General features: G+C 36.1%; 1 protein-coding gene across 2 annotated transcripts in view; it reads right to left on the reverse strand.

The window, feature by feature from the left end:
• The window catches only part of SCN9A (sodium voltage-gated channel alpha subunit 9), a 168453-nt gene that overhangs the window by 85801 nt on the left and 57116 nt on the right, over positions 1-25536 (reverse strand). For both annotated transcript variants that reach the window (XM_070241986.1, XM_023623076.2), the window contains 2 exons: positions 5644-5951; positions 23-141 (listed from right to left, as the gene is read on the reverse strand). In XM_070241986.1, the coding sequence (XP_070098087.1) occupies positions 23-141; positions 5644-5901 (377 nt within the window). In that variant the 5' untranslated portion in view covers positions 5902-5951. The remainder of the gene's footprint in view (positions 1-22; positions 142-5643; positions 5952-25536) is intronic.

Consider the following 25536-nt stretch of genomic DNA (forward strand, 5'->3'; position numbering starts at 1 on the left):
GTTAGCATTTTAAAAAGGATATGAGTGTACTAAAATCTTAATAGATATTCTTCTTAGAGGACTGAAAGGAGAGAGTATGTACAAGGCAGGTGTGGCATTGAAACGGAAGATTGCTTTCCCTTTGTTCAATACTATGAAAGTCTGCAGGAGCAAAAAGAAAACAGTATGAAATGAGAATCCAAAATTTCAATCTAGTACATTAATATCAGCAGTTTACCTCTCCATGTGGTGGTGTCATATTAAAGAAACATTGTCATCAGACTCAAGCAAAGTAGTTCCAATGCCATTGATGTAGCTATATATGTCACGCTGGCCAATGAACTCCAAGTCCATTTCTTCTCAGTTAATCAAGAAGTGAGCCATTTATGAGTATATATTGGTTAGGGCTCCCAAAATACAATATTTTCTCTATTTCATATCCCTTGAACACCCACATCAGCAACAATAACTTATGGCCATTGGAATTAGTTTAAAACACAACCTCCTTCTTTCATTACTCTGCCTTTTTTTTAAGGTATACTTTTTTGGTGAGGAAGATTGGCCCTGAGGTAACATCTGTGGTCAATCTTCCTCTTCTCTCTTTTTTTCTCCCCAAAGCCCTAGTACATAATTATATAGCCTAGTTGTACATCCTTCTAGTTCTCCTATTTGGGATGCCACATCAGCATGGCTTTGATGAGTGGGGCTAGGTCCGTGCCCAGGATCTGAACCAGCAAACCTTCAGCTGCCAAAGCGGAGCACGTGAACTTAACCACTATGACACCAGACCAGCCCCTGTTACACTGCATTTTAAGCAAACCAAATAGAAATCAGCTATCTTGATTTTTACCATAACATCTTAAGAATTTTAATACTTGTTGGCTACTGTCATGGTTAGTAGCAAACGTTCCAAAATAGGAGTTCTTCCAAAAAAGTATTTTCATAAATTTAAGGAAAATTAGAGTTGGAAGAGTCCTACTATCCAGTTCAATTTTCCTTTTAGATACAATACTAATAACAGCTAAAGTAAAAACACAGATTAAAAGACTTGCTTGCTACTATCCATGGTAATTTTTAAAAATAATATGAATAGAACCAAATATTCTTAAAATATGTTATTGTACCCACGGCATAATGAGTGACATTCTCCATGTCTTTGGCATTTAATTAAAAAATTTAAAATCCAAACAAATAAACAGCAACAACAACAGAACATTAAAATAACCTGAGGGATTGGCTTGGAAATCAGAGAGACCAAGTTCAAACCCTTGTCTCATTTTCCCGCAGTTGGCAGGCAATTACTTGTGAAATCTGGAAGCCATGGACTTGGTCTTTTTTGGTGTTGTTTAATCTGACTTTTTTATACAGGATGAGTGGGCTTCTGGTAATAAACATTTTTCACCAAATTAGAGACATAAGTTCGAGTATCTTGCTTTTTCATTGTGTGTGGCAGAGTTCTCAAGAAAACAAACCAGAATCTATTGTTTTCAGATGCTCTTGTATATTTCTGGTCTCTTTCACTATACCAGTGATGTCTAAACATAATTTAATATAAAGTTCACTTTTACATTGAAAAGTAGTTTTAAAATTAATACCTCGTCTTTGAGTACAATTATTGTTTTCTTAAATAGCAATACATTGTGCTTTTTAAAATTCGTTCATCCATTATTTTCCTCAGTTGTGCAGTGAGCAGCGATGGCATAAGAGGTAATGAAAGGAGTTTGAACATAAATGAGGCATGCGTTTTGCATGCAAATTACTTCCTAGAAAAGTAATAAGAACACGATAACTCGAATACAAGGCAAGATGTGACAGGTGTCAAACAGAAGTACAAATGGAGGAGTATGAAAGTAAAGAGGGGACAGGGTCACATGTCTGTTAGAATTATCAGGGAGACTTCATGAACCAGAGGTCACCTGGGCTAACGTGAAAATCACAACATTACTGCCTAGCCTTGGCAAGATCGCATTACCTTTACTTGAAATTAAAGAAGAAAAAAAGAATTAGTTTGCTATTTTTAAATTTAAATTCCCAATTTTCATTAGCTTTAAAAACTTCTTTAGGAATGTTTGGGTTTATATACATCCAGGAGTTCCTTGTAGGCAGGAAAAGTAGGCATGCCTATGAAATTTGGGAGATCACTATCAGTCTCTAGTAAATTCTAAAATCCCACTAACAAAGGCCTAGATGTCAAAGTCTGAATCAGTTCTTCTCATTTTGCTCATTTATTTAAGGATTTGTTGAACATAAAATTAGAGAATTATGGTGCTTAAAGAGCATACGCTTTGGAGTGGACAGATATGATTTGAAACACCAGATCCACCATTTAGCAGCTTGAGAGCTAGCACTTATTGTCTGTGACGCTATTGAGTTTCTGGTACATTGTAAATTCTTACTAAATGGTGGGAGCAGCTGCTGATATTACAGGCTGAACAGATAAGGCACCAAGGATATGTTCTAAGACATCCAAGACAATGTACCTGTCCTCTTAATACCCATAGCCAAGAGTGACTGGTAATTTACTCTTTCTTAAAGACAAACTTTCTCTTATAATAAAGGTACCACATGACACTATTACAAAGCACTTACACATTCATCACATAAAACCATACACATTTACCCATAAAAATAAAGCCCTGACTTCTACGGTTAGTTTATTAAGTGTTCTTTGTTTTAACAAAGCATTGATAATTACACTGAAATATAAATTAAAATCTGAACTCAGGCCAAATTAGGGGTCATTAAGTTGTTGGAGTTTTTGTTTGTTCGTTTTTTTGTGAGAAAGATTGGTCCTGAGCTAACATCTGTTGCCAATTTTCCTCATTTTTCTTGAGGAAGATTGTTGCTGAGCTAACATCTGTGCCAACCTTTCTCTATCTTTCGTGGGATGCCGCCACAGTGCAGCTTGATGAGTGGTGCTAGGTCCGTGCCCAGGATCCGAACCTGCGAGCCCCAGGCCCCCGAAGCAGAGCACATGAACTTAACCACTATGCAACCAGGCGGTCCCTCATTAAGATTTTTAATATAAGCAATGAACACAATGTAGCAGAATAAAATTTGTGTCAATTAGTATGAATAACATGAAACATAAAAAGAATCAATCCACGGAGAAGTCAACCCTAAAGCCGTTAAGTGGAAGTCAAAACTATTTTTACCAAGAATATTTGAGGAGTTAGGACAAGGCATAAAAAGTTGCTAATTTAAAGCTCCAAATCATAAGAAAATAAAAAGACTCCATCATTCCTTTGGGCATTTGTTCACATTTTAAGAATAGAGGACCATGAAAAAATAGATTACTTTGTTTGACCTAGTTCTACCCGAGTATACTGATGCGGGTGTGGGTTAGGCTTTTGATGCAGTTGGTGCGTTATTTGAAAGAAGCTGGGGGCCAACTCAAGGGCTTGGAGTTCTACCCCAAACCTTCTCTATTAAATTAGTCTATCACATAGCTAAAATTTCTCCATTAGTTAATGTCTATTGTCCTCTATCCAAGTTCAAACATTTTCTCTTTACCTCCCAAGTCATTTTAAGCCAATATTAGTTTGTATCTCTGACTTGGGGATTATTCCAGAAAGATCCTTTTCCTCCATAAGGGGTAGCTGGTTAATTAACATCCAGGCCCCCTTTGGAAATGGGAAATGCAGTAGATATCCATGCAGAGCCAGAAATTTTTCTGGGTGAAGTAAAATCAGAAAGTACTTTTTATTTTGCCTGTTTCATTATTTACTCATTCATGATTTTGTTCATTTTTGCAAAGTTGTTATATGACCAAATCTAAACTAAGAAATGTGGCACAATAGAATATCTCAGCAGGGAGTCAAACCAACTTGAATTTAAAAATCTACAACAAAATTTACTAGCATGTAACATTTGGGAAGTTACTTAATTTCCCCAAGCCCTTAGTCTCATCTAAAAATAGGGTATTACTTCCTAACTCACCAGCTTATGATAAATAGATGTGCTAATTTGTATAAAAAATCCAGTGCCTGACACAGAGACCCTCAATACATAATAGCATTCTTCCTTTCTGTGTCAGAATACAGACATTAACTAGAATGCTGTGTAATATTTCACGGGCCTCTCAGGTATCCCGTTTTCTATTACTGTTCTGTCAACTCGTTGAGATGCTGGTTTTAATGTGAAGCAAAATATTAGGTATTGCTATTCATAGCAACGACCACTGAGGTAGTTCTACCACCAAAATTAACATCACATTTTGTATTTCTCAAGACATTGCAAATATGTTCTTTATTTTATTTGCTACATGTCTTACCAAGAAATATTCCCTTTTATTTATACAAACAAATCAAAATTATTTTTAATGGACTTTATCCTGCCTTTCTTGACCTCTCAAATATAAGTCTGCAGATGCCGTGCAGCAAAGAAAGCATTGTTGGAGAAAGTTATGGAACCTGCTGACCTAATCCTTTACTGTCTCCTCTTTGTCAACTTCAACCTGGTTGTGTTTGCTACTCTGTCAGAAATTATTGTAATCCCATTCTCATTTTCAACAGAATACCCTTTATAGAAGTTGTTTCAAACGTTCTCCCATTTCCTTAATGCAGTCAACAGTTCTGCTCTGCTGCTCTCAACACTGACTCTCAAAGGTCATTTTCGACTCCTGTAGTAAGGAAAATGTTGACACCATTTTACGTGCATTTTCTCTGATGTGTCTCCATTTACTTCAACCCATCAGACTTAAATCCATCCTCCTATCTTCCCCTCAAGACTCAGACAGTAAGATTCTCTTGACTTTTCCACTGCAAATACAATCTGATCTGTAGCTTGTACCTTGTCTGTTAACATCAGCAACTAGCTACATCACTCCAACTCTATATTTTTCTCTTTGGCCAAGAATAACTTTTCTTTACTTTCAAATGTCCTATTTATACCCTATGTTAAAAAGGTTTTCAATTTATTTGGTGCCTCATATAGGTTTTTGATTTATTTGGTGCCTCATATGACCATCTTTCTGGTGGAAAATTTCTCAGCATGCATGGACTGCCAAGCACTTCCCCTTCATACTTGTTACCCACCACTATCTTGCTTTCATTTCCATCACCTAACACAAACTGCTTGCAAAAAGTGACTAACTCATCCTCCTTGCTCATTCCAATAGTCTTTCTCTATCCTCAACTTTCTGGGTAATTTTATGTGATACTCTCTTCCCTTCTTTTTTGAACAATGGAAAATTTTCTGGTTTTCGTCCTACCTCTCTGACCATCTCAGACTCCTCTTTCTCTCCAACACCCTAAACGAAGCGACTCTCTAAACTCCATTATGAGTTCAGCGATTATACATATTCCCATGGATTCAGCTGTCACCTCCCTGCAGATGCATTCTGGACATATCACCAGGTCTTATTTATCAAATTGACAATTATTTTGTTCCTCCAAGTATGCATTTGTACCATGTCCAAAAAAGCAGAACATTTTCCTGAACACATTTAAGAAACCAAGGAAATCAAAATGGTATGTCAGTGACAGGACCAGTGGTGACGAAAAATTAGAAGTACCTATTCTGAATATCCTACATATATATTTAACTGAACGTTTTTGTCATGATGTGGTTTTTCAATAAATTGTACTTAATCTCAATTTAAAATATCTTTCTGTACAAAAGAAGCAAACAGAGACTGCATCACTGCGATCATAAGACACTTACTTTTTTGTCTGCGTAATAGGGGTCCAGGTCTTCCAGGGGCTCTGACACCATGCCTGGAGGGATGTCCCTGTAGATGAAGGGCAGCTGTTTGCCAGCTTCCAAGTCACTGCTTGGCTTTGGGCCTTCTTCATCATCATCTTTCTTTTCTTCTTTGGGTTCCTTTGTTTTTCCTTCAGCGATACGTTGTTCAATGCGGGCAAGAGACTGTTTTGTGAAGTAGACGAAGCTCTGAGGTCCTGGGGGAGGCAACATTGCCATCTTTTCATCCTGTATATTTCATTTCCCCTTCAGCTCCTTACATAAGAGGCCTAAGTGGAAACAAAAAAAGCCTTAAGTTTTTGCCAGCCAGAGGTGGCACATTAAAAATACTACTACTAATAAACAGATTTTTGGTTTCAACTACAAGAAGTAATGTGTTCACAAAATTATCATGTTGAATTAGCATTTACTAAGTGATTACTATGTGAAAGACTTAGTTTCCATGCTCTCTAACCATCTTTATTTAAAAATTTGAACTTAACACTTCATAGCTTTTAAAGTAAAAAAGTGATGGGGCTGGTCCTGTGGTATAGCGGTTAAGCTCACATGCTCCGCTTCGGTGGCCCAAGGTTTGACAGTTCTGATCCTGGGCGTGGACCTACATACTGCTTATCAAGCCATGCTATGGCAGGTATCCCACATATAAAGAAGAGGAAGATGGGTATAGAGGTTAGCTCAGGGCTAATCTTCCTCAAAAAAAAAAAAAAGAAAAAAAGTGAAAATGATGAAAAACATTTTTTAAATCTGTTTACTTTTCATCTGTATTCACTTTTGGTGCAATTCAACTCAACTTTCTTCAGTTAAAAGTCTTTATGACAGTGCTTATGATAATACCACTCTTCAGGTTCTCCTCTTGCCTCTCTGATCACCTGATCCTCTTCTGTCTTACATCTCATAACATGCCCACACCCTCACTCCTCTGTCTTGGAGAAACTCATTTCTGTGAAATGAGGTGGTGGAAGATCATTTTACTCTATTTTAGACGTTTATATTTTCTTCAAATAAATAAATATCCCTTTACAAATCAGAAAAATATATTTCTGTTTTGAATTAAAAACAATTTTGGCAAATATTTTAGGAAGAACAAAGCAAAGGAAAGAAATTTGGGAAATATTTGTGATAGATTCAATTAAAAAGAAAAAAAACCCACTACAATATGCATTCAAACCATAACTTCCCTAATTAACTTATATGTGTATACAAAACATTACAAAAGCTACAGAAAAGAAAAATATGAAATAAAAATTTCATTTCTATATATTAGCATTTTGCAATGTTCTAAATAAAAGAGTTTGAAAAATAATAGTTTCTATTTTAAAAACAACAGACTCATTAATTTTAAAGAGTCAAGGTAACTTCATAAAACTCCTCCATTAGAAAATAAAAATGTTGTGTTCTTTCTTTTTTTGCATTAGGATTGCATGAGAGTTGGGACGCACCAATTTCCATTGTGTCAACCCACTGTGAACAGCTTTAAAGATTGTATGTTAAATAATATCATCACGCACAGAGGGAAGGAGAACTAAAATAAGCCATGGTCTGCTATCTTATTTTCCAATGCTAAATGTAAAAATTAAACAATCACAGTAGTGACAACACAGGTTATATACAGTCACAGAAAGGGGTGGGAAAGCCTGAAATTAATTATGGTTTTCCAGGTTTCTCCTATTCCCATGTCAAACAAAATAAACTTCAATTATGCTTAAAACAAAATGGATGACTTTCCCCTCAGTTATTCGGGCACAGTACAAAAACAACCTTTACCAGAAATCTATGTATGTTAAAAAGAGGTGGAAAACCAGTTTAAAAACAGCAGAAAAATAATCAGTTAGCAACATAAATTTATATAAAAATTTATAAAGCAAATCTAGCCTTTATGAAAGATGCTCTTTCTATGGTTTATCACAAATTGAGTCTGTATTTTGTCATGGCATGTATCATCACATTTCTTTTTTAATCTGCTGGCCCATCTTCATTTTAAATGTTTTTACCAATTACTTATTCTGGGCGTGTTACTAAATTAGATATTTAGAGCTGTGAGAGTAAGGAGAAAGCACAGTTTTTGCCTTTAAGGAAGATACATTCTAAAAGGGACACCAATCACACCAAATCATACAGCAAAGACAAACCTAGTTTCACTGTAGTAAAGGAGACTTCAACTAGCCTAAATAACTCACATCCTCTTTTGATATCCTGGTGTAGAAACAGAGATAGAGGCATGTGTTCAGGAGAGAGAGTATCGTAGGTAATAGGAAGTGGTGAGTTCCTCCGATTTAACTACAAAGTTGCAACCACTTCATTTCTTTTTAAAATTTATTTTATTGAGGTCACATTGGTTTATAACATTACATAAATTTCATGTGTACATCATTATATTTCGGCTTCTGTATAGACTGCATGGAGTTCACCACCAAAAGTCTACTTTCTGTCTGTCACTATATATATGTGCCCCTGTATCCCTTTCACCCCCCACCCCTACCCCTCCGGTAACTACCAATCTGTTCTCCTTATCTATGTGTGTTTGTTTATCTTCCACATACAAGTGAAGTCATGTGGTAATTGTCTCTCTACATCTGACTTATTTTGTTTAGCATAATACCCTCAAGTTCCATCCGTATTGCTGCAAATGGGACGATTTTGTCCTTTTTATGGCTGAGTAGTATTCCATTGTGTATATATACACCACATCTTCTTTAACCATTCATCCATTCATGGGCACTTAGATGGCTTCCATGCCTTGGCTGTTGTGAATATTGCTGCAGTGAACACAGAGGTGCATGCATCTTTTTGAATTAGTGTTTTCACGTTCTTTGGATAAATATCCAGAAGTAGAATAGCTGGGTCATATGGTATTCCAATTTTTAATTTTTTGAGAGATCTCCATAGTGTTTTCTGCAGTGGCTGCACCAGTGTGCATTCCCACCAGCAGAGTATGAGGTTTCCCTTTTCTCCACATCCTCTCCAACACTTGTTATTTCTTATCTTGTTAATAACAGCCATTCTGACAGGTGTGAGGTGATATTTCATTGTGGTTTTGATTCACATTTCCCTAATAATTAGTGATATTGAACATCTTTTCATGTGCCTGTTGGCCATCTGTATAGCTTCTTTAGAAAAATGTCTGTTTAGATCCTCTGCCCATTTTTTGATCAGACTGGTCATTTTTTTCTTGTTGAGTGTTTTTGATTACTGTTTCAATCTTTACTTGTGAATAGTCTTTTCAGTCTCTATTTCCACTTGATTCAGTTTTGGGAGGTTGTATGATTCTAAGAATTTATCCATTTCTTCTAGGTTACCCAATTTGTTGGCCTATAACTTTCTATAATATCTCTTATAATTCTTTGCATTTCTGTGGTACCTATTGTAGTTTCTCCTTTTTCATTTCTGATTTTATTTATTTGAGCCTTTTCTATTTTTTTCCTAGTGAGTCTAGCTAAGCATTTGTCAATTTTGTTTATCTCTTCAAAGAACCAGCTCTTAGGGGCCAGCCTGGTAGTGTAGGGGTTAAGTTAGGGCACTCCACTTCAGCAGCCTGGGGTTCACGGGTTCAGATCCCAGGCACAGATCTAGCAACACTCGTCTAGTCATGCTGTGGCAGCATCCCACACAAAATAGAGGAAGATTGGCACAGATGTTAGCTCAGTGACAATCGTCCTCAAGCAAAAGAGGAAGATTGGCAACAGGTGTTAGCTCAGGGCCAATCTTCCTCACACACACACAAAAACCCAGCTCTTAGTTTTACTGATCCTTTCTTTTTCTTTTTAGTCTCTATTTAATTTATTTCTGCTTTGATTATTATTTCCTTCCTTCTACTGATTGGGCCTTGACTTGTTCTTATTTTGCTAATTCTTTTAGGTATAGTGTTAGATTGTTTATTTGAGATTTTTCTTGTCTCTTCAGGTAGGCCTGTGTTGCTATATACTTCCCTCTTTAGTACTGCTTTCACTGCATCCATAAGTTCTGGTATGTTGTGTTTTCATTTTCATTTATCTCTAGGTATTTTTAAATTTCTCCTTTGATTTCTTCATTGATCCAATAGTGATTCAGTAGCATGTTGTTTAGTCTCCATGTATTTGTGACTTTTCCAGCTTTTTTCTTTTGGTTGATTTCTAGTTTCACATCATTGTGGTCAGAAAAGATGCTTGATAAGATTTCAGTCTTCTTAAATTTACTGAGGCTTGTTTTGTTTCCAAAATATGGTCTATCTTTGAGAATGTTCCATGTGCACTGGAGAAGAATGTGTACTCTGCTGCTTTTGGATGGAATGTTATGTATATATCTACTAAGTCCATCCGGTCTAGTGTTTCCTTTAAGGCCAATGTTTCCTTGTTGACTTTCTGTCTGGATGATCTATCCACTGATGTAAGTGGGGTACTGAAGTCTCCTACTATTATTGTGTTGCTGTCAATTTCTCCCTTTACATCTGTTAATAGTCGCTTTATATACTTTGGTGCTCCTGTGTTAGCTGCATATATATTAATAAGCACTATGTCTTCTTGGTGGAATGCCCCTTTTCTCATTATATAATGTCCATCTTTGTCTCCTGTTCTTTTTTGGCTTGAAGTCTATTTTGTCTAATATAAGTATGGCTACACTCACTTTCTTTTGGTTGCCATTTTCTTGGAGTATCATCTTCCATCTCTTCACTCTGAGCCTGTGTTTGTCTTTAGAGCTAAGATGGGTCTCCCAGAGGCAGCATATTATTGAGTTTTATTTTTCAATCCATTCAGCCACTCTGTGTCTTTTGATTGGTGAATTTAATCCATTTACATTTAGAGTGATTATTGATATATGAGGGCTTAATACTACCATTTTATATTTTGTTTTCTGATTGTTTTATATTTCCATTGTTACTTTTCCCCTGTATTGCTGTCTGTCATTTCAGTTTGGTGGTTTTCTGTCATGTTTTTCTCAGTTTGCCTCTTTATTTATGTTTTGTGACTCTACTCTGACTTTAAATTTTGTGGTTACAATGAGGTTTGTGTAAAAGATCTCATAGATGAGATAGTCCTTTTTCTGCTGATAGCATCTTATCTCCATTTGCCTATGCAACTCTGTCCTTTCCTTTTCCTCTTCTATGTTTTCGTCACAAATTATCCTTTTTTGTGCTGTGAATTTGTTACCAAATTGAAGTTGTTATAATAATTTTTGATGCTTTCTTTCCTTTTAGACTTGATGTTATAATTAAGTGTTTAGTAACCTATTCTGATATAGAATTACAACTTTCTGAATCTGTCTACTTATCACCTTGCACAAAGCTTTGTATACTTTTGCTTTTTCATTTCAGGCAGGAAGGCTCCTTTCAACATTTCTTGTAAGGCAGGTCTGCTTGCAATGAACTCCCTCAGCTTTTGTTTATCTGGGCAAGCCTTTATTTCTCCTTCATGTCTGAAGGATAACTTTGCTGTATAGAGTATTCTTGGTTGATAGTTTTCCTCTTCCAACATTTTGAATATACCATTCCATGTACTACCAGCCTGTAGAGTTTCTGAAAACTCTACAGCTGAAAAATCTGCTGATCACCTCATGTGGGTTCCTTTGTAAGTTATTTTCTTCTCTCTGGCCACTCTTAATATTCTTTCTTTGTCATTGACTTTTAACAGTTTTAATATAATGTGCCTTGGAGAAGGTCTTTTTGCATTGAGATATTAGGAGTTCTATTAGCTTCATGTACTTGTATATCTATTTCTATCCCCAGGTTTGGGAAGTTCTCAGTTATTATTTCTTTGAATAAGCTTTCTGCTTCTTTCTCCCTCTCTTGTTCTGTGATACCATAATCCTCATGTTGTTTTTCCAAATTGTCAGATATTTCTCATAGAATTTCTTCATTTTAAAAAAATCTTAGTTCTCTCTCCTCTTTCGCCTGAATCATTTCTAGATTTCTATATTTGAGCTTGCTAATTCTCTTTTCCATATAGTCTACTCTAACTCCAGTGCTTTTCACTTTATTTTTCATCTCATTGCGTTTTTCATCTCTAGAATTTCTGTTTAGTTTCTTTTTTAGAGTTTCAATCTCTTGGGTGAAGTACTCCTTCTGTTCATTAATTTTATTCCTGACCTCACTGAACTGTCTTTCTGAATTTTCTTGAAACTGTTTGAGTTTCTTCATGACAGCTGTTTTGAATTCTCTCTCAGTTAGATCACAATGTTCTGTGACTTCAACTTTGGTTTCTGGAGAGTTATTATTTTTGTTCTGTTCTACTGTGTGACTGCAGTTCTCCATGGTACTTGATGAGTTGATCCTGTCAGCAAATTTGTGGTAGTAAACACCTTTCTTATTTGGGTAAGGATTTGGTTACTTTGATTCTGAGTTGCTTCTGGTTGTATTTGAGAGCCTGCACTTTTCCCCCTCCACTGCCTCTGCCTGAGGTGTTGTCAGTGCCCTCCTTGTGCTGCTTGTTCCTCCAAGGTTGCTTGTGCATTGCTGCTTTTGATGTCACTGCAGTCATGGGTGTTGCCACTGCAATCACCAGGCTGTGAGCACTTCTGCTGATTCCAGAATCACCTGGGTCTTGTGTTTTCTTACTGGCTCTCCACAGGTTTGGTTGTTGCTGCCCTATGTATCACCTGTGCTGCTGCTCACAGGTTATGGTTGTCTGGGGGTGCTGGCAGCACTGCTGCCAGGGGTGCTGGGTTCATGGATGTTGTTGTTGCTGCCAGGGGCTTGGGGTATTGTATGCAGCCCCCAGTGCTGGTAGAGCTGGTTTTGAGGGTGCGGCCACTGGGGGCTGTGTCATGGATGGGTTCTGCTGTGGCTCCTGAAGCCTCAGTTTGCAGGTGCCACCTGCCATCACTCAGGGAGATTCAGGGACTAAGTTGTGAGTACCACAGCCTCTGGTTGCTGGTGTGTGCCAGTGTGCTTTTTGAAACTTCAGGTCAGTGCACCACCAACACTGCCTGGAGTATCTGCATTTTGGATCACCATCACCAGGGGAGGAGCAAGGGGCTGCTCCCTTGGTTCCACTGCCTCTCAGAGGTCCAGTCCACCCACCTTCAGCTGTATAGATGTATGGATCTCTCAGGCATTCTGGTGTGCTGTGTAAGGAGTAGTCTGTTGTTCAATGGATGTCCTCTGGTTGTCACGTAGAAGGGAAAGACAAAGGGAACAACTCATCTGCCATGATGCTGACGTCACTCAAACATTGCGATACAAATTTCAGAATTCTTTTGTCAGTCTCTCCAATGGTGAAGAACTAAAAACTTCTTATAAATAGTAGATATACAGCAGCATTTCATGGGAGAGAATATGTCAAAACCCATACAATGGCACATTTAGAAATAAAAACACATGTCTCCTTGTGGATTTAAAACTATGGAAGTATACACTTATGAAAAAGAAGTACAAGGTCAGTCCACTCTGCTGGCCACAAGCAGCTAATATTATTGCTTTTGAAGAGAACTTGGATAGTGAATTGACTATGTGTGTACTGTTTATCTTGGGTTTTAAAATATTTTACTAAGATAATTTACTCTATTATTTCAATACCAGTAAGAAGAGACATATATTTTGATGGAAAATAAAGTTGAGATGATTTTTTTAAAAGAATATAGTGAAAAGTAAGGGACATTGCATGTGCACATCCAAAGTAGCATAGAGTGAATTATGAAAGATAGAGCGAATCATGAGACAGCAATTCCACTACTAGGTATATACTCAACAGAACTGAAAACGTATGTCCCAACAAAAACTTGTACATGAATGTTCACAGCAGCATTATTCACAATAGCTAAAAAGTGGAAACAACCCAAATGTCCATCAACTGGCAAATAGATATATAAAGTACAGTGTATCCACACAATGGAATACTATTTTACAATAAAAGGAAATTAAATGCAGACACATGTTATAACATGAATTAACCCTGAAAATCCTGTGAAAGAAGTCAGACCCAAAAGGCCACATATTTGTATGAAATATCCAGAATAGGCATATCCTCATAGACAAAAAGTAGATCCTTGTTGCCAGAGGCTGGGTGGTGGGGGTAATGGAGAGTGACTGTTAATGGTTAGGGGGTTAACGGTTAATGGGAATGGAGTTTCATTCAGGGGTGATAAAACTGTTCTAAAATTAGATAATACCAATGGTTGCACAACTCTGTGAATATACTAAGAACCACTGAATGTATACTTCAAAAAGGTGATTTTTATGGGATATAAACTACACCTCAATAAAACTATTATAAAAACATTCTAGAAAATTGAATCGTGAAAATTGCCTTGAGAAGAAGAAAAAAGTCTAGTAAAACAGAAACAAATGTGTATATTCAACACCAATCACCTTATGAGTCTCTATAAGCTAAGTATAAACATGAGATTGCTTCTTGTCTAAGATTAATTCAGGAGAAGCTAACGTTTAGTTCTAGCACTTAAAGTCTAAGCCTGGTATAGATTATAAAACTTTGGTCACAAACCAGGTGACTTGATTCCAGAATTAGAAGAAGCTTTTTAGAAATTGCACTGTATCAATAGAGAAATAAGGCAGTGAGTACAGCTGCCACCTGGGCTTGGGAGATTCCTCAACACTTTTGGAAATCATAAAGGTGAGGGGCAGTGGTTACTTGCCTCAGCGGACTTTCAGTGTACATATACCTGGTCTCTTGGAGAAAAGGTGGCTGAAGAACTCGAATTTTTGTACATCCTACATTCAACTGGAGGGGGTTAGCTCTTTCAAGATTTGACAGAAATTCAGGTAAGTAGATGCTGTGAACTCAGATGTCCAGTCACCAATTCCACTCTTCCATTATTCCTATTCTTTTTTCCCTCTTTTTCTTCCCTTTACTCTCTCTCTATTTATGCACACCCTCAACATAGTTTCTGAGTCACTAAAGTATATACAAACAGCAGTGGCAGGGGGTGATGGATGTCAGTGGTACCACACATAGGAGATGTTTTCCTGATCCTGCTAAATTGAAGGAAGACACTAAGCACATGCTTAACATCAGGGTCTTTGGAAAGTAAGTTGAAGAGACTCTGATCAGATTCTGTGATCATCCTCTAGTTTTGAGGGTATAGGGGAAATCATTACCCCCTATCTGGCTGATGGGAATAAATGATGTGTGCACACTTTTTTTGGGGGGGTGAGGAAGATTAGCCCAGAGCTAACATCTGTTGCCAATCTTCCTCTTTTTGCTTGAGGTTGATTATTGCTGAGCTAATATCTGTGCCAATCATCCTCTATTTTCTATGTGGGATGCCGTCACATCAAGGCTAAGTGGTGTGTAGATCTGCACCTGGGATCTGAACCCATGAACCCTGGGCCACTGAAGCAGAGCATGTGAACTTAACCACTACACCATCAGGCCAGTCCCTGTGAAAACTTTTTGAGCATAATTTTGTAATATCTATCAAATACATATCTTAAATATGTTGATTCATTTTTATTGCCAAATAACCTCCCTTCTAGGAATTTATCCAAAAGCAATAATCTCAGATGTCTTCAAATATTTATGAAGAGGTTTACTGCAATGTTTTTATAATATTGAAAAATTGTAATCAATCCAAAAATCTTAACAGTCAAGGTTTCATCAAATGAAATATGAACATAGGATGAAAAACTGAGCAGCTTTTAAAGAATGCTTTCAAAAACTACTTAATGAGTTATAAAAATGTTATAAAGGATAATTAATGGAATGTAGGTTACACACACAAAAACATATGTATTCCTCTGAACTTAAAAAATATATAGAAATAAAGTCTGAAATTAAATGCACAATGTGTTCAATGAAGCTCACCCCTAGTTGAGAGATTATGGATTATTTTTATTAATGTCTTTATACTTTTCTTTATTTTTCAAATTTTTACAACAAAAATGTCATGCTTTTTTACCCAGAAAAAATGTACTTTAAAAATAGCCATTTAAATTTGTTTGAGCTGAATTTAACATATTCAATAAAATCAATCAATATTTATTCTCCTCATGTTTAATTTGCAATTTTGAAAAATATATTATTACTGTTTTGCCACTTCTTATTAATATTACTATGACTGCATCTTCTTTGAGTGAGATCACAATATTGCCCACAAAGACAACTTTTGTGTTCTCATGACTATTTTGAAAACTCACCATTTAATCTCATATTAGAAAATACTTGGACAACTACTGAAAATAAAAAGTGAAAGTGTTACCCTGCTATCTAGTATTTCCTACAGTTAAAATAGATATGCAAATATTTGATCTGAATTCTTTCCTTATTGTCTATTATCAATGTGTATATGCATACATCCTCTATCTATCTACCTATCAATTTATTTTTTCTTCATACACCATTCAAGTCAAAGCAATATCAGCTTCCAGTTCATGACAATGGTCTTGTCTCATGTATTTATCACTCCCTGGCTTCCAAATTCCCATTGCAATGAAAATAACGATGTACAGTAGGGAATAGTTTCATGACATCATTGAAAACCAGAGGAAGACACTAAAAAGTTTTCACAAATATGAATAAGAGATAGCAGATGAGATTACCCTAGTGAGGAGATCAGAGCAGAAACCACAGCCTAGAACACTCATCTGAGAACGTTAGAACAGAGAAAGAAATATTCCCAGTAAAGAAGTCAGAGACCTGGCACTTGGTGCAAGTAGGGCAGAAAACAAGTTGACTGAGCCAAGGATTATCTACTCAACAATGTTTAAGGTCACATTTTCCCACTTCTCCCTCTATATTGAAGTATGAAGCAGAATATTTTGGTTTATCCCCAGGCTAAAACCAAAATATTAATCCCCGAATTAATTGAGGTAACAACTAGCATGTCCAATTCCACCTTAGCTAGACGCAGGGTGGAGTTGACAGAAAGGTGGACTCTTCTTGCCTGTTCCACACCCCTACATCTGAAAATGTAAGCCGTAACAACACACTAGAAACATACACAGAGCTTACAGTCACCCCTCCCTTTCAAGGTTGGATTTGTTTGGTAAACAGAATTCTATATTCTGCCTATACAAAAACAGAAGCAAACCTGACCAACAGCAGTGTATTTTTCATTCATAAATATTACTAGGTAACTATGGATAAATTGGTAATCAAGGACTACCAAACATAAAACTGAAGGACTAAGATGAGCAGACTAAACTAAGAATTTAGAATTAACATTCTCACAGAAATTTGAGGAGATACAGAATCTATTGTTAAACAAGAATAGGCTACCAAAAAAAAAAAAAGGAATAAAAAAACAGCAAAAATTCTTGGTAATTAGAGGCATGATTTTCAAAATTAAAAATTCAATAGAATGTTTGCTGAAAAGAAGTAGAAGTCAGAATTTTAGTTACTTTTTAAGGGTACTTCACAAGGAAGTGACATTCTCAGGTGTGGAAATGTTCTAGATTTTGATCTCTGTGATGGTCACATGGGTATATACACATGTAAAAATTTATGGAATTCTATACTTTAGATTGTGCCAAAAAAATTTCTCCTAAAAAGTAGAGCAAAAGAGCAAAGAAAAACTCAAAATAAAATTCAGGAGATAGGGAATAATCCAGGGAATTCCAACATCAGTCCCATCTGAGTTCCCAAAAGCGGAAGCAGCAAATGGAAGAGAGGAAATAATAAATGATAGAAGAAAATTAATCAAGTCATCAGGCTGAAAGCATGAAAGTGGCTCAATTAAAAACGTCTATTCTAGGGACTGGCCCAGAGGTGTAGTGGTTAAGTTCACGTGCTCTGCTTCAGCAGCCTAGGGTTCACAGGTGCAGATCCCAGGCGTGAACCTACACACTGCTTATCAAGCCATGCTGTGGCAGGCATCCAACATATAAAATAGAGCAAGATGGGCACAGATGTTAGCTCAGGGCCAATCTTTCTCAAAAAAAAATTTTTTTTAGTGAAAATTTACAACTCTGATAATAAATACATGGTTTTGAAAAAAATCCATATATTAGACCCATTATTTGATATCTTTAGGGTAAATTGGAGACAATTGGAAATTTATTTTATTAATATTTCTTGCAAGGGACCAATGCGTCACAGTGTAAACCCTCACAGGGTTAAGGAATGTGTCTTCTACTTTCTCTGCCTAGACAAATACTGAACATTGTATCAGGTGCCACCTATGGCTGGCTTGCTGAATGTATGATTTTCAGTTGTATCAGACTTCATTAAATCTGACACCAATTCTTCCATAACTAAGTTTTAGATATTATCATTACATTATACTAATACCAAGAACCTGTAGTACGGAATTAATGAGTGTTATTCTCTACTATTTTCTTAGATACTACTGTTTCAAAAGTTCTTTTCACTTATGTTAGGTAATAGAAAAGGGCAGGTAAGTGTCATTTGTCTCTATTGCTACCAAAGAATGTATATGTCAAAATGAAGGTATACTCCATCACGGTTCTCAAGCAGGGTGTAAAAAAGAACCATCTGTGTAACTTAAAAAAAAAAAAATCCAGCATCCCAGGTTTACCAAGAAAGGTGAAATAAAATTTGGGGGGGAGGGCCTAAGCTTGTCTACTCTTAAAAGGCATAAAATATCGATGTGAATCTATTGTTAAGAACCATTTCTAAAGCACCCAGTGCGGTAAATCAAAAATATCAGATGAATACGCATAAATGAATGACCAGGCTTTCGTTATTCAATAAGAGAGGAAATTCAATCAAGAACATAGACAAGTTTTTGGATTTTTGGTTTTTTTGAAGAGTAGGAATGCAAAATATCAACATTTAAAGTCTCCATTTTAAAATATAAATGATAACCATGAATAGCATTTGATAAAACAACATGCACTTTGAACTCTGAATCTGTATGATGCTCAGTGAAAGACAGAAGAGTTGGAATGAGGAGAGAGAAGGAAGGAATTAAATAAAAAGCTTGAAGGAGAGAAGGAATATGACAAACAAACCAAATAGGAAATGAGAATATAAAAAGAGAAAAAGGGATGAGAGATTAATAAAAGTGCTCTTGGTCCCTTAGCATACTTCCAGCTATAAAGTCCAAGACAATGAAAAAGCAAAGCAAGTTCTTCATCATATTGAGTTTTATTTTGAATTCTCAATATTTTAAGCATCACTCATGTTACTCATATTAGTTCATCACTGTTAGGCCTGGAAACCCCATTTCGTATTCCTTATTCTCTCCACATTCATTTGAGGTATACAGTGCTCCTCCTTGGAGTGTCCCCCATACTCACTCATCCTTCAGACATGTCAGCTCTCATACAACCTTAGATAATCTGTTGCTAAGCAATAAGAAAAGAGAAGGAAGATATACTGCTGCTGTAAAATAACCAAGAGTTACATTTAGTCTTTTCTCATATTTATTTTAAAAAGTTGATCTTCCCCCTTTCAGGGATAAATGACCACATTGTAAAAAAAGACAAAAGACATTAAAAGAAACACTTTTATTTTATCAGCTTAAGAGTTAAAAGTGTGTTACTACTTTATGAAGCACTATTTAGGAATGTATAAATTTAAAAAAAATAATTTTTCACTTTACATGACTTTATACATTTTCTTTTTGAGTTCTTGCAATATGACTCAAATTCCAAGAATGTAAAATGGACAAAATCCTTCAGAAATAATTAATGTATAACACGATGTGCACTTGTATCCAATACAGAAAAAAAAATGTATACCATGAAATAGTCTTGCATTCGATACACTAGTTTCAGTAGCTCAAAGATCAGCAATCATCTTGAACTTCGCCATCGCAATCCATGTTCGACATTTTATAGCTGTGGATCTTGTGCAGCTGACTTAAGTCTGACTCTGAGTCTGTTTCCTAGTTTGAAAAATGGGGTTAATAATCACTGCCTCAAAGAGTGGTTAGGATTGGGATGGTTAAGTCTGTAAAGTTCTTAGCAGCGAGTTTTGCACATACGAACCATTTACAAACGGTGCTCTTAATATTATTAACTTGTCTCCTCCTGCCTTGCTTTGGTCAGTTTCATCATGCAGCTGTAATTAAGATCTATTAATTATGTTAAACTTGAGGATATTTTAATTTATAGGAATTTATTAGCCTTTTAAACATGCAACATTTCACATATATGTATAAGATAAACAAAGATTTGGTTTAGACTAGTAATTCAAGAAGAAATTCTGGAAGTAGAAAGCCTGGAGTTTGAATCCTGAGTTCACCACTCACTGGCTATGTGACCTTGGATATCCAAGTTATGCAACCCTTCTGGGCCTAAAAACACTGAAACATTTAGAACAGTACCAGTTACTTTGTCAAACATAATGTTAGGCTCTATAAGTAGCGCTAGGATGAATATTGATTGCTCAGATGTTTAGATTGCTGCTGAATTTCCTTTAAGTATGTGAAGACTTGAAAAATGCATTTTTTTAGTTAGACAAAGTTATGTGGCTCAAGAACCATCATTAAGATTTTTTCTTTTTTAAAAAACATTGAATTAATATTTCTGAACAGGCTCAAAGGGAAATGAATTCTAACACTTGGTTCACCTTCTGAGAAGCATTTAAGCATCATTAATGGAGTCTCTGAACAGAGTACAAGACTGATCCCTTCTTCAAGCAAAGAAATATAACAGATAATCTCCAGAGAGTTTTAGGGACTCTGGGTGCCTGGTACGGCTCTGAACATACTGTTCTGAAAACTGCATTTCTGGAGTCAAAGATGAGGAGCAGCCATCAGGAAGCTGCTGTGGGGGATTCCTCTACTCCTCAGGGTTTCATGAAGCCCTTCATATGGGGATAAACTCAGGGAGGGAGATGGGGATGGGCTCCCTAGATGTTCACAGTCCAACTGTGAATCTCCCAGAAATCACCGAAGTGAACCCCAGCACTAAGTCTTACCTAACACTGGGTGCCTTACCTAATACTAGGTGTCTAATATTGGAACTCTGAACTGCAGTTCCCAATTGATTTATTGATAGGATATGTGTGTAAAATGTCCATATAAGTTTGCAATATTAATTGTAGTTTTGTATTGATTTTTACCAGCATACTTTGTCTTACATATGAAATCTACATTTAAACAATGGAATCAGTTATTCTCTTAAAATTGACTAATAATAACATACATCCAAAATTACACAATGTTATAAACAATCATGATCTCAATAAAGTTACTGGAAAAAAATATTTTAGAATTCTTTTAACAGTGTTTCATTTGGCAACTTTCAACATTTCTTGTAGAAAACAAGTAATGTTTATACTTCTTGTTTGTTAAATTGTGTTTAGAGGGATGAAGGTATGATACTTCCTTATCCCCAAGAGCAGGAGAATAATTACATGCTCATAACTGTAGAATAACCTCAGGCTCTGTTTTATATTCCATCACTGACTCTCTTACCTGTAGCCAACACATTCTATATACATAAAATTAAAATCGATCCAATACACCAATTTGAAGACCTGCCAAAATCTGAATCAAACTGGGTCAGATCTAAATTATTTAAGACAGTGGACAAATGTAAAAATAAGTAAAATAGAATGTTTTATAGATGCTCACTGTTGTGAAATGAAAAATTGCTTTGAAAACAATTTCTCTGGAAACAGAGAGTGATGTTTTTCCCACAGATAAAATTTTGGTCGGAGTATCCTTCATTTTTGAAGCACTCTCAAGGTGCAATGAATCCATACATGAGCATTTAAAAAAGCATTTAAAGATAAATCATGGTTAACATCAACAGTGATAATTTATGTTTATGATATGTACCCTTGATATGACATGATGAGAATGGAACTTTACTTGCATGGTCTTCCTCCCCAAAACTCGTAACTTCCATCTAATCATGAGAAAAACGTCAGAAAAATTCCAATTCGGGGACATCCTGCAAAACATCTGATCAGGACTCCTTCAAATTGTCAAGGTCATCAAAAATAAGGGAAGTCTGAGAAACTGCAATAACCTAGAGATGCCTAAGGAGACATCATGGTAAAATGTAATGTGTTATCCTGGATAGAATCTTGGAAGAGAAAAAAGACAGTAGGGGAAAACGAAGAAAGTCTGAATAAAGTAAGGACATTAGTTGATAACAATAATGTATCAACATGGTTTCATTAATTGTGACAAATGTACCATACTAATGTAAGTTGTGAATAACAGGGGAAACTGGGTATGGGATACACGGGAACTCTCTGTACTATCCACATAATTTTTCTGTAAATCTAAAACTACACTAAGATAAAAAGTTTATTTTAAAAAGAAGAAATCACAGATGTAGAATTACACTAATATTATGTAAAGTTAAGAATGTCTCGGGGCTGGCCCTGTGGCCGAATGGTTAAGTTCACGTGCTCTGCTTTGGCGGCCCAGGGTTTCACCGGTTCAGATCTTGGGCGTGGACATGGCACTGCTCATCAGGCCATGCTGAGGTGGCGTCCCACATGCCACAACTAGAAGGATGCACAACGAAAATATGCAACTAAGTACTGGGGAGATTGGGGAGAAAAAGCAGGGGAAAAAAAAAGAGAAGATTGGCAAGAGTTGTTGGCTTAGGTGCCAATCTTTAAAAAAAAAAAAAGAATGTCTCAGGAAACTTGACTTTATCAAGTAAATACATTGCCATCATCTATAATGTACCTAAGTGATAGACCTAGAAATGTGAACTACTTTTAATTAAAATAGGTTATAATTAATACATAAAAAACATATTTTACACAGTATAAAATAGCATCACCTTGATCAATTTGGGATCTGTGAGAAATGCTGATCAAATTTTTAAAGTCATTATGCTTGAGAAGATAATTTTCTATAAATGTACCCTCTTGGGTAAGGAATGAGCTTAATTTATAAACATAGAAGTAGAGTGGAGTCACAATGTCTGAGTCCTAATTATACTTAAGGGCCATTATGACTAAGTAGGCTAAAAAATACATCTGTAAAGGATTCTCTGTGTGTTTTCCTTTAGAGTAAAAGTAGTTTAACCTACTTGGTAGTTTTAAGCATACTAAATATTTTGTAAGTTGTTAAATTAAGACTTTTCTATTTATCTGTCTTGATGTTGTTAAGACACAGAAGGCCCTCTTTTGGTTTCCAGGTTTCTTTAGGAACTATGGGGTAATGCTGAGATGAAAAAAACATTTTTGACTCAGAAAGTCTCATTTTACTGACATCTGAACACCTGATAACATCATTAAAGCAAGACAACAGACAGGTCCACCCTGGCTGTCAGGTCTACTTAACTGTTTCTTTTATTTCCTTTTTTTTTTTTTTTTGCTGAGGAAGATTAGCCTTGAGCTAACATCTGTGACAATCTTCCTCCACTTTATATGTGGGTCGCTGCCACAGCATGGCTGATGAGTGGCTGATGTCTGGGATCCAAACCCTCAGACCCAGGCCACTAAAGCAGAACATGCTAAACTTAACCACTATGCCATGGGGCTTGCCCTTAATCATTTCTTATAACCATGAAGGCCTCTTTTGCCACCAAGGCATTTTAAAATCCTCTCCTATGTTCAGCGACATCCTCTTTGCATTTTCTATTCATAAATGCTAAAATCCCATGATAAAAAAGAAAGAGGAGAAATGGGAGAGGCAATGTTTACTTCAGTATGAACTGTTATGCTATAAGCTCTCTTCCAGAGAACTGAAAAATCTTCCAGATGAGTCTGGAAGCTCTGCTCTATATCTTGACACCAAAGGAAGTATTGGCATGCTTCCTACACCCAGGTTCAGAACGTGAGAGGAATATCTAGATCATATGAATCTTGTATGTTGAAAACAAGGAACACAAAGCTGAAACATTCAAAGACAACAGGAAGTGCAGTTTAGTAATTGAATAGTTCTACTATTTAGATAAGAAAGTGAAAGCTGCTAGAGGACTGAATCTAGAAAAAACAAAGAAAAATAATCATTAAACCAGGTTTGAGTCCAGTCCTATCTGTTCCCTGAATTCTAATGAAAAGGCCTCTCAATAGTTTTTCATTTAACTGATACCTGAATACCTGATCACATCATTGGAGGGAAGCAATAGACGGATCCACCTTGGCTGTAAGGAATACACTTACAAACTTGGTTCCATCATTGGCAGGATGACTACTGCACTTATGTTGCAAACCAAGACTTCTGTCAAGAGTAAATGCTACGTCACATAGGACACTAACACAAAAGGCATTGGGACTGTTCTGGGTAAGCTTAGACACATGGTCATCTTACTTTTTAGAAGTCCTTGGAGAAATTATGAAATAGGACCTAAGATCCTGGCACTGTCTTGTGATACTTTTCCTTTTTATGGGAGCATATGAGACTAATTGTCGTGATCATTATTCTTTATTAAGGTATGCCACAGTTATCTGTGCTTTTCTGAAAGATTTTATGGCAGCACAGCAGTACTAAAATAAACATAAGCAGAACTTAAATCTTAAATTCTTGCAATTTAATCAGACTGCCATCGCTACTGTTTGGAAATCCCTTATCTTGCTTAAATGGCATCCTAGTGGGTTGTAGAGCCTAGAACCATTCAGACAATGGAAGATTCCCAACCTCCGGCTGAAGGCTGGAAGCACCATGAGTTATATCCAAATATTGCTTGGCACTGCATTTAATACGTAATAAAAGGTCTGTGAAACCCCTTGAGTAATCTTTTAATTGCTGTCTTGAAATTTCTGACTTATTTTGATCAAAATATACAAATATTTTTATCTCTAATTTTGGCAGACTCTCCAATACTTCCTGAGTATTAGTTCATATTTTTGAAAACTGCACAAACTTTCAGATTGCCAATTATTCTACCTCTGACACTTTATTTTACCCTTTGCCTGGTCTAGGTTCAGTAAAATCAATGGTTGTACTCCATTATATGCAGGTGTTTAAGTGATGGCCATATTATTTGTTTTGTTATATGAAATTTGAAAATTAACCAAAATCTTTACACTTAAGTAGGCAGTAAGGAGACTGGAATTCAGACAGCCTTTATAAATCTATATAAATCCTCTATTTCCTCAATACAACGCCTCAATTTGCTTTTAACTTTATATAGATTCTTACAACGGCATCAGAAGTAAATAGTAAAATATAGTACAATCTTATTCACTATGTTCACTATCTTCTCTATGGATCTATCTTCACTATGGATCTATCCAGCTCATTCCACTAGAAAGCTAGTTCGAGTTGGGGTAACTCCCCCCAACCCCCTAGTCCCTGATAACTCCCAGTCATCTCTCATGCCTCATCAGTACTAAGGCGCTCTCCTGATAAGATGGGTTATGTGCACTTATCTGTGTCACCACTTAACTACTGTCCATAAATATATATAGTTTCACTTAACCGATTGTTAGAATTATATGTCTCTATGAACCTCTGAGATTATGAAATCCTAGAGAGTAGAGTTTCTTTAGCTTGTAATTGTGCTTGGAAGAAAGTAAACCTGCCACTTAATCTTGTAGTCTTTGTGGTCCCTAACAATCCAGAGTATTAGAGGGACTAAAAATATCCTAGAGTGACAGAATTCTGTGTTTATCCCAGTCCCGGTTGCACGGTTTGTTTGGAGGAATTTATTGGACTGTATACTTAGGATATATGTATTTTTCTATAAGTATATTGTACTTCCTGAAAAGCTAAAAAGGATGAATGTGAAATAAAAAACCTTTTTTCAGAAAACACAAACTGAGAAAATTCATCACTACACTAAAATATACACTAAAGGAAGTTTTTTAGGCAGAAGGAAAGATCCTAAGAGCAGAACAATGGAAATGCAGAAAGAAATGAAGACCGTCAGAATGGATATATACCTGTTTATATGTAAGGACTGACCGAACAATGTAAAGTAAACAATGACTATACGAAGCAATAATGATTATTTCTTATGGATTTTTAGGCCTACATATAATAAACACTGTCCATGAACTCCCTTAGTGTATACTGTTGCATAAAAATTATTATTTTTAAAAGTAGCCTTATTTTGAAAGACCCTTCAATAACTGAAAATTAGAGAATGAATCTTAAATGACC

Source organism: Equus caballus, chromosome 18 (assembly GCF_041296265.1).
Source record: "Equus caballus isolate H_3958 breed thoroughbred chromosome 18, TB-T2T, whole genome shotgun sequence".
Classification (NCBI taxonomy): Eukaryota; Metazoa; Chordata; class Mammalia; order Perissodactyla; family Equidae; genus Equus; species Equus caballus.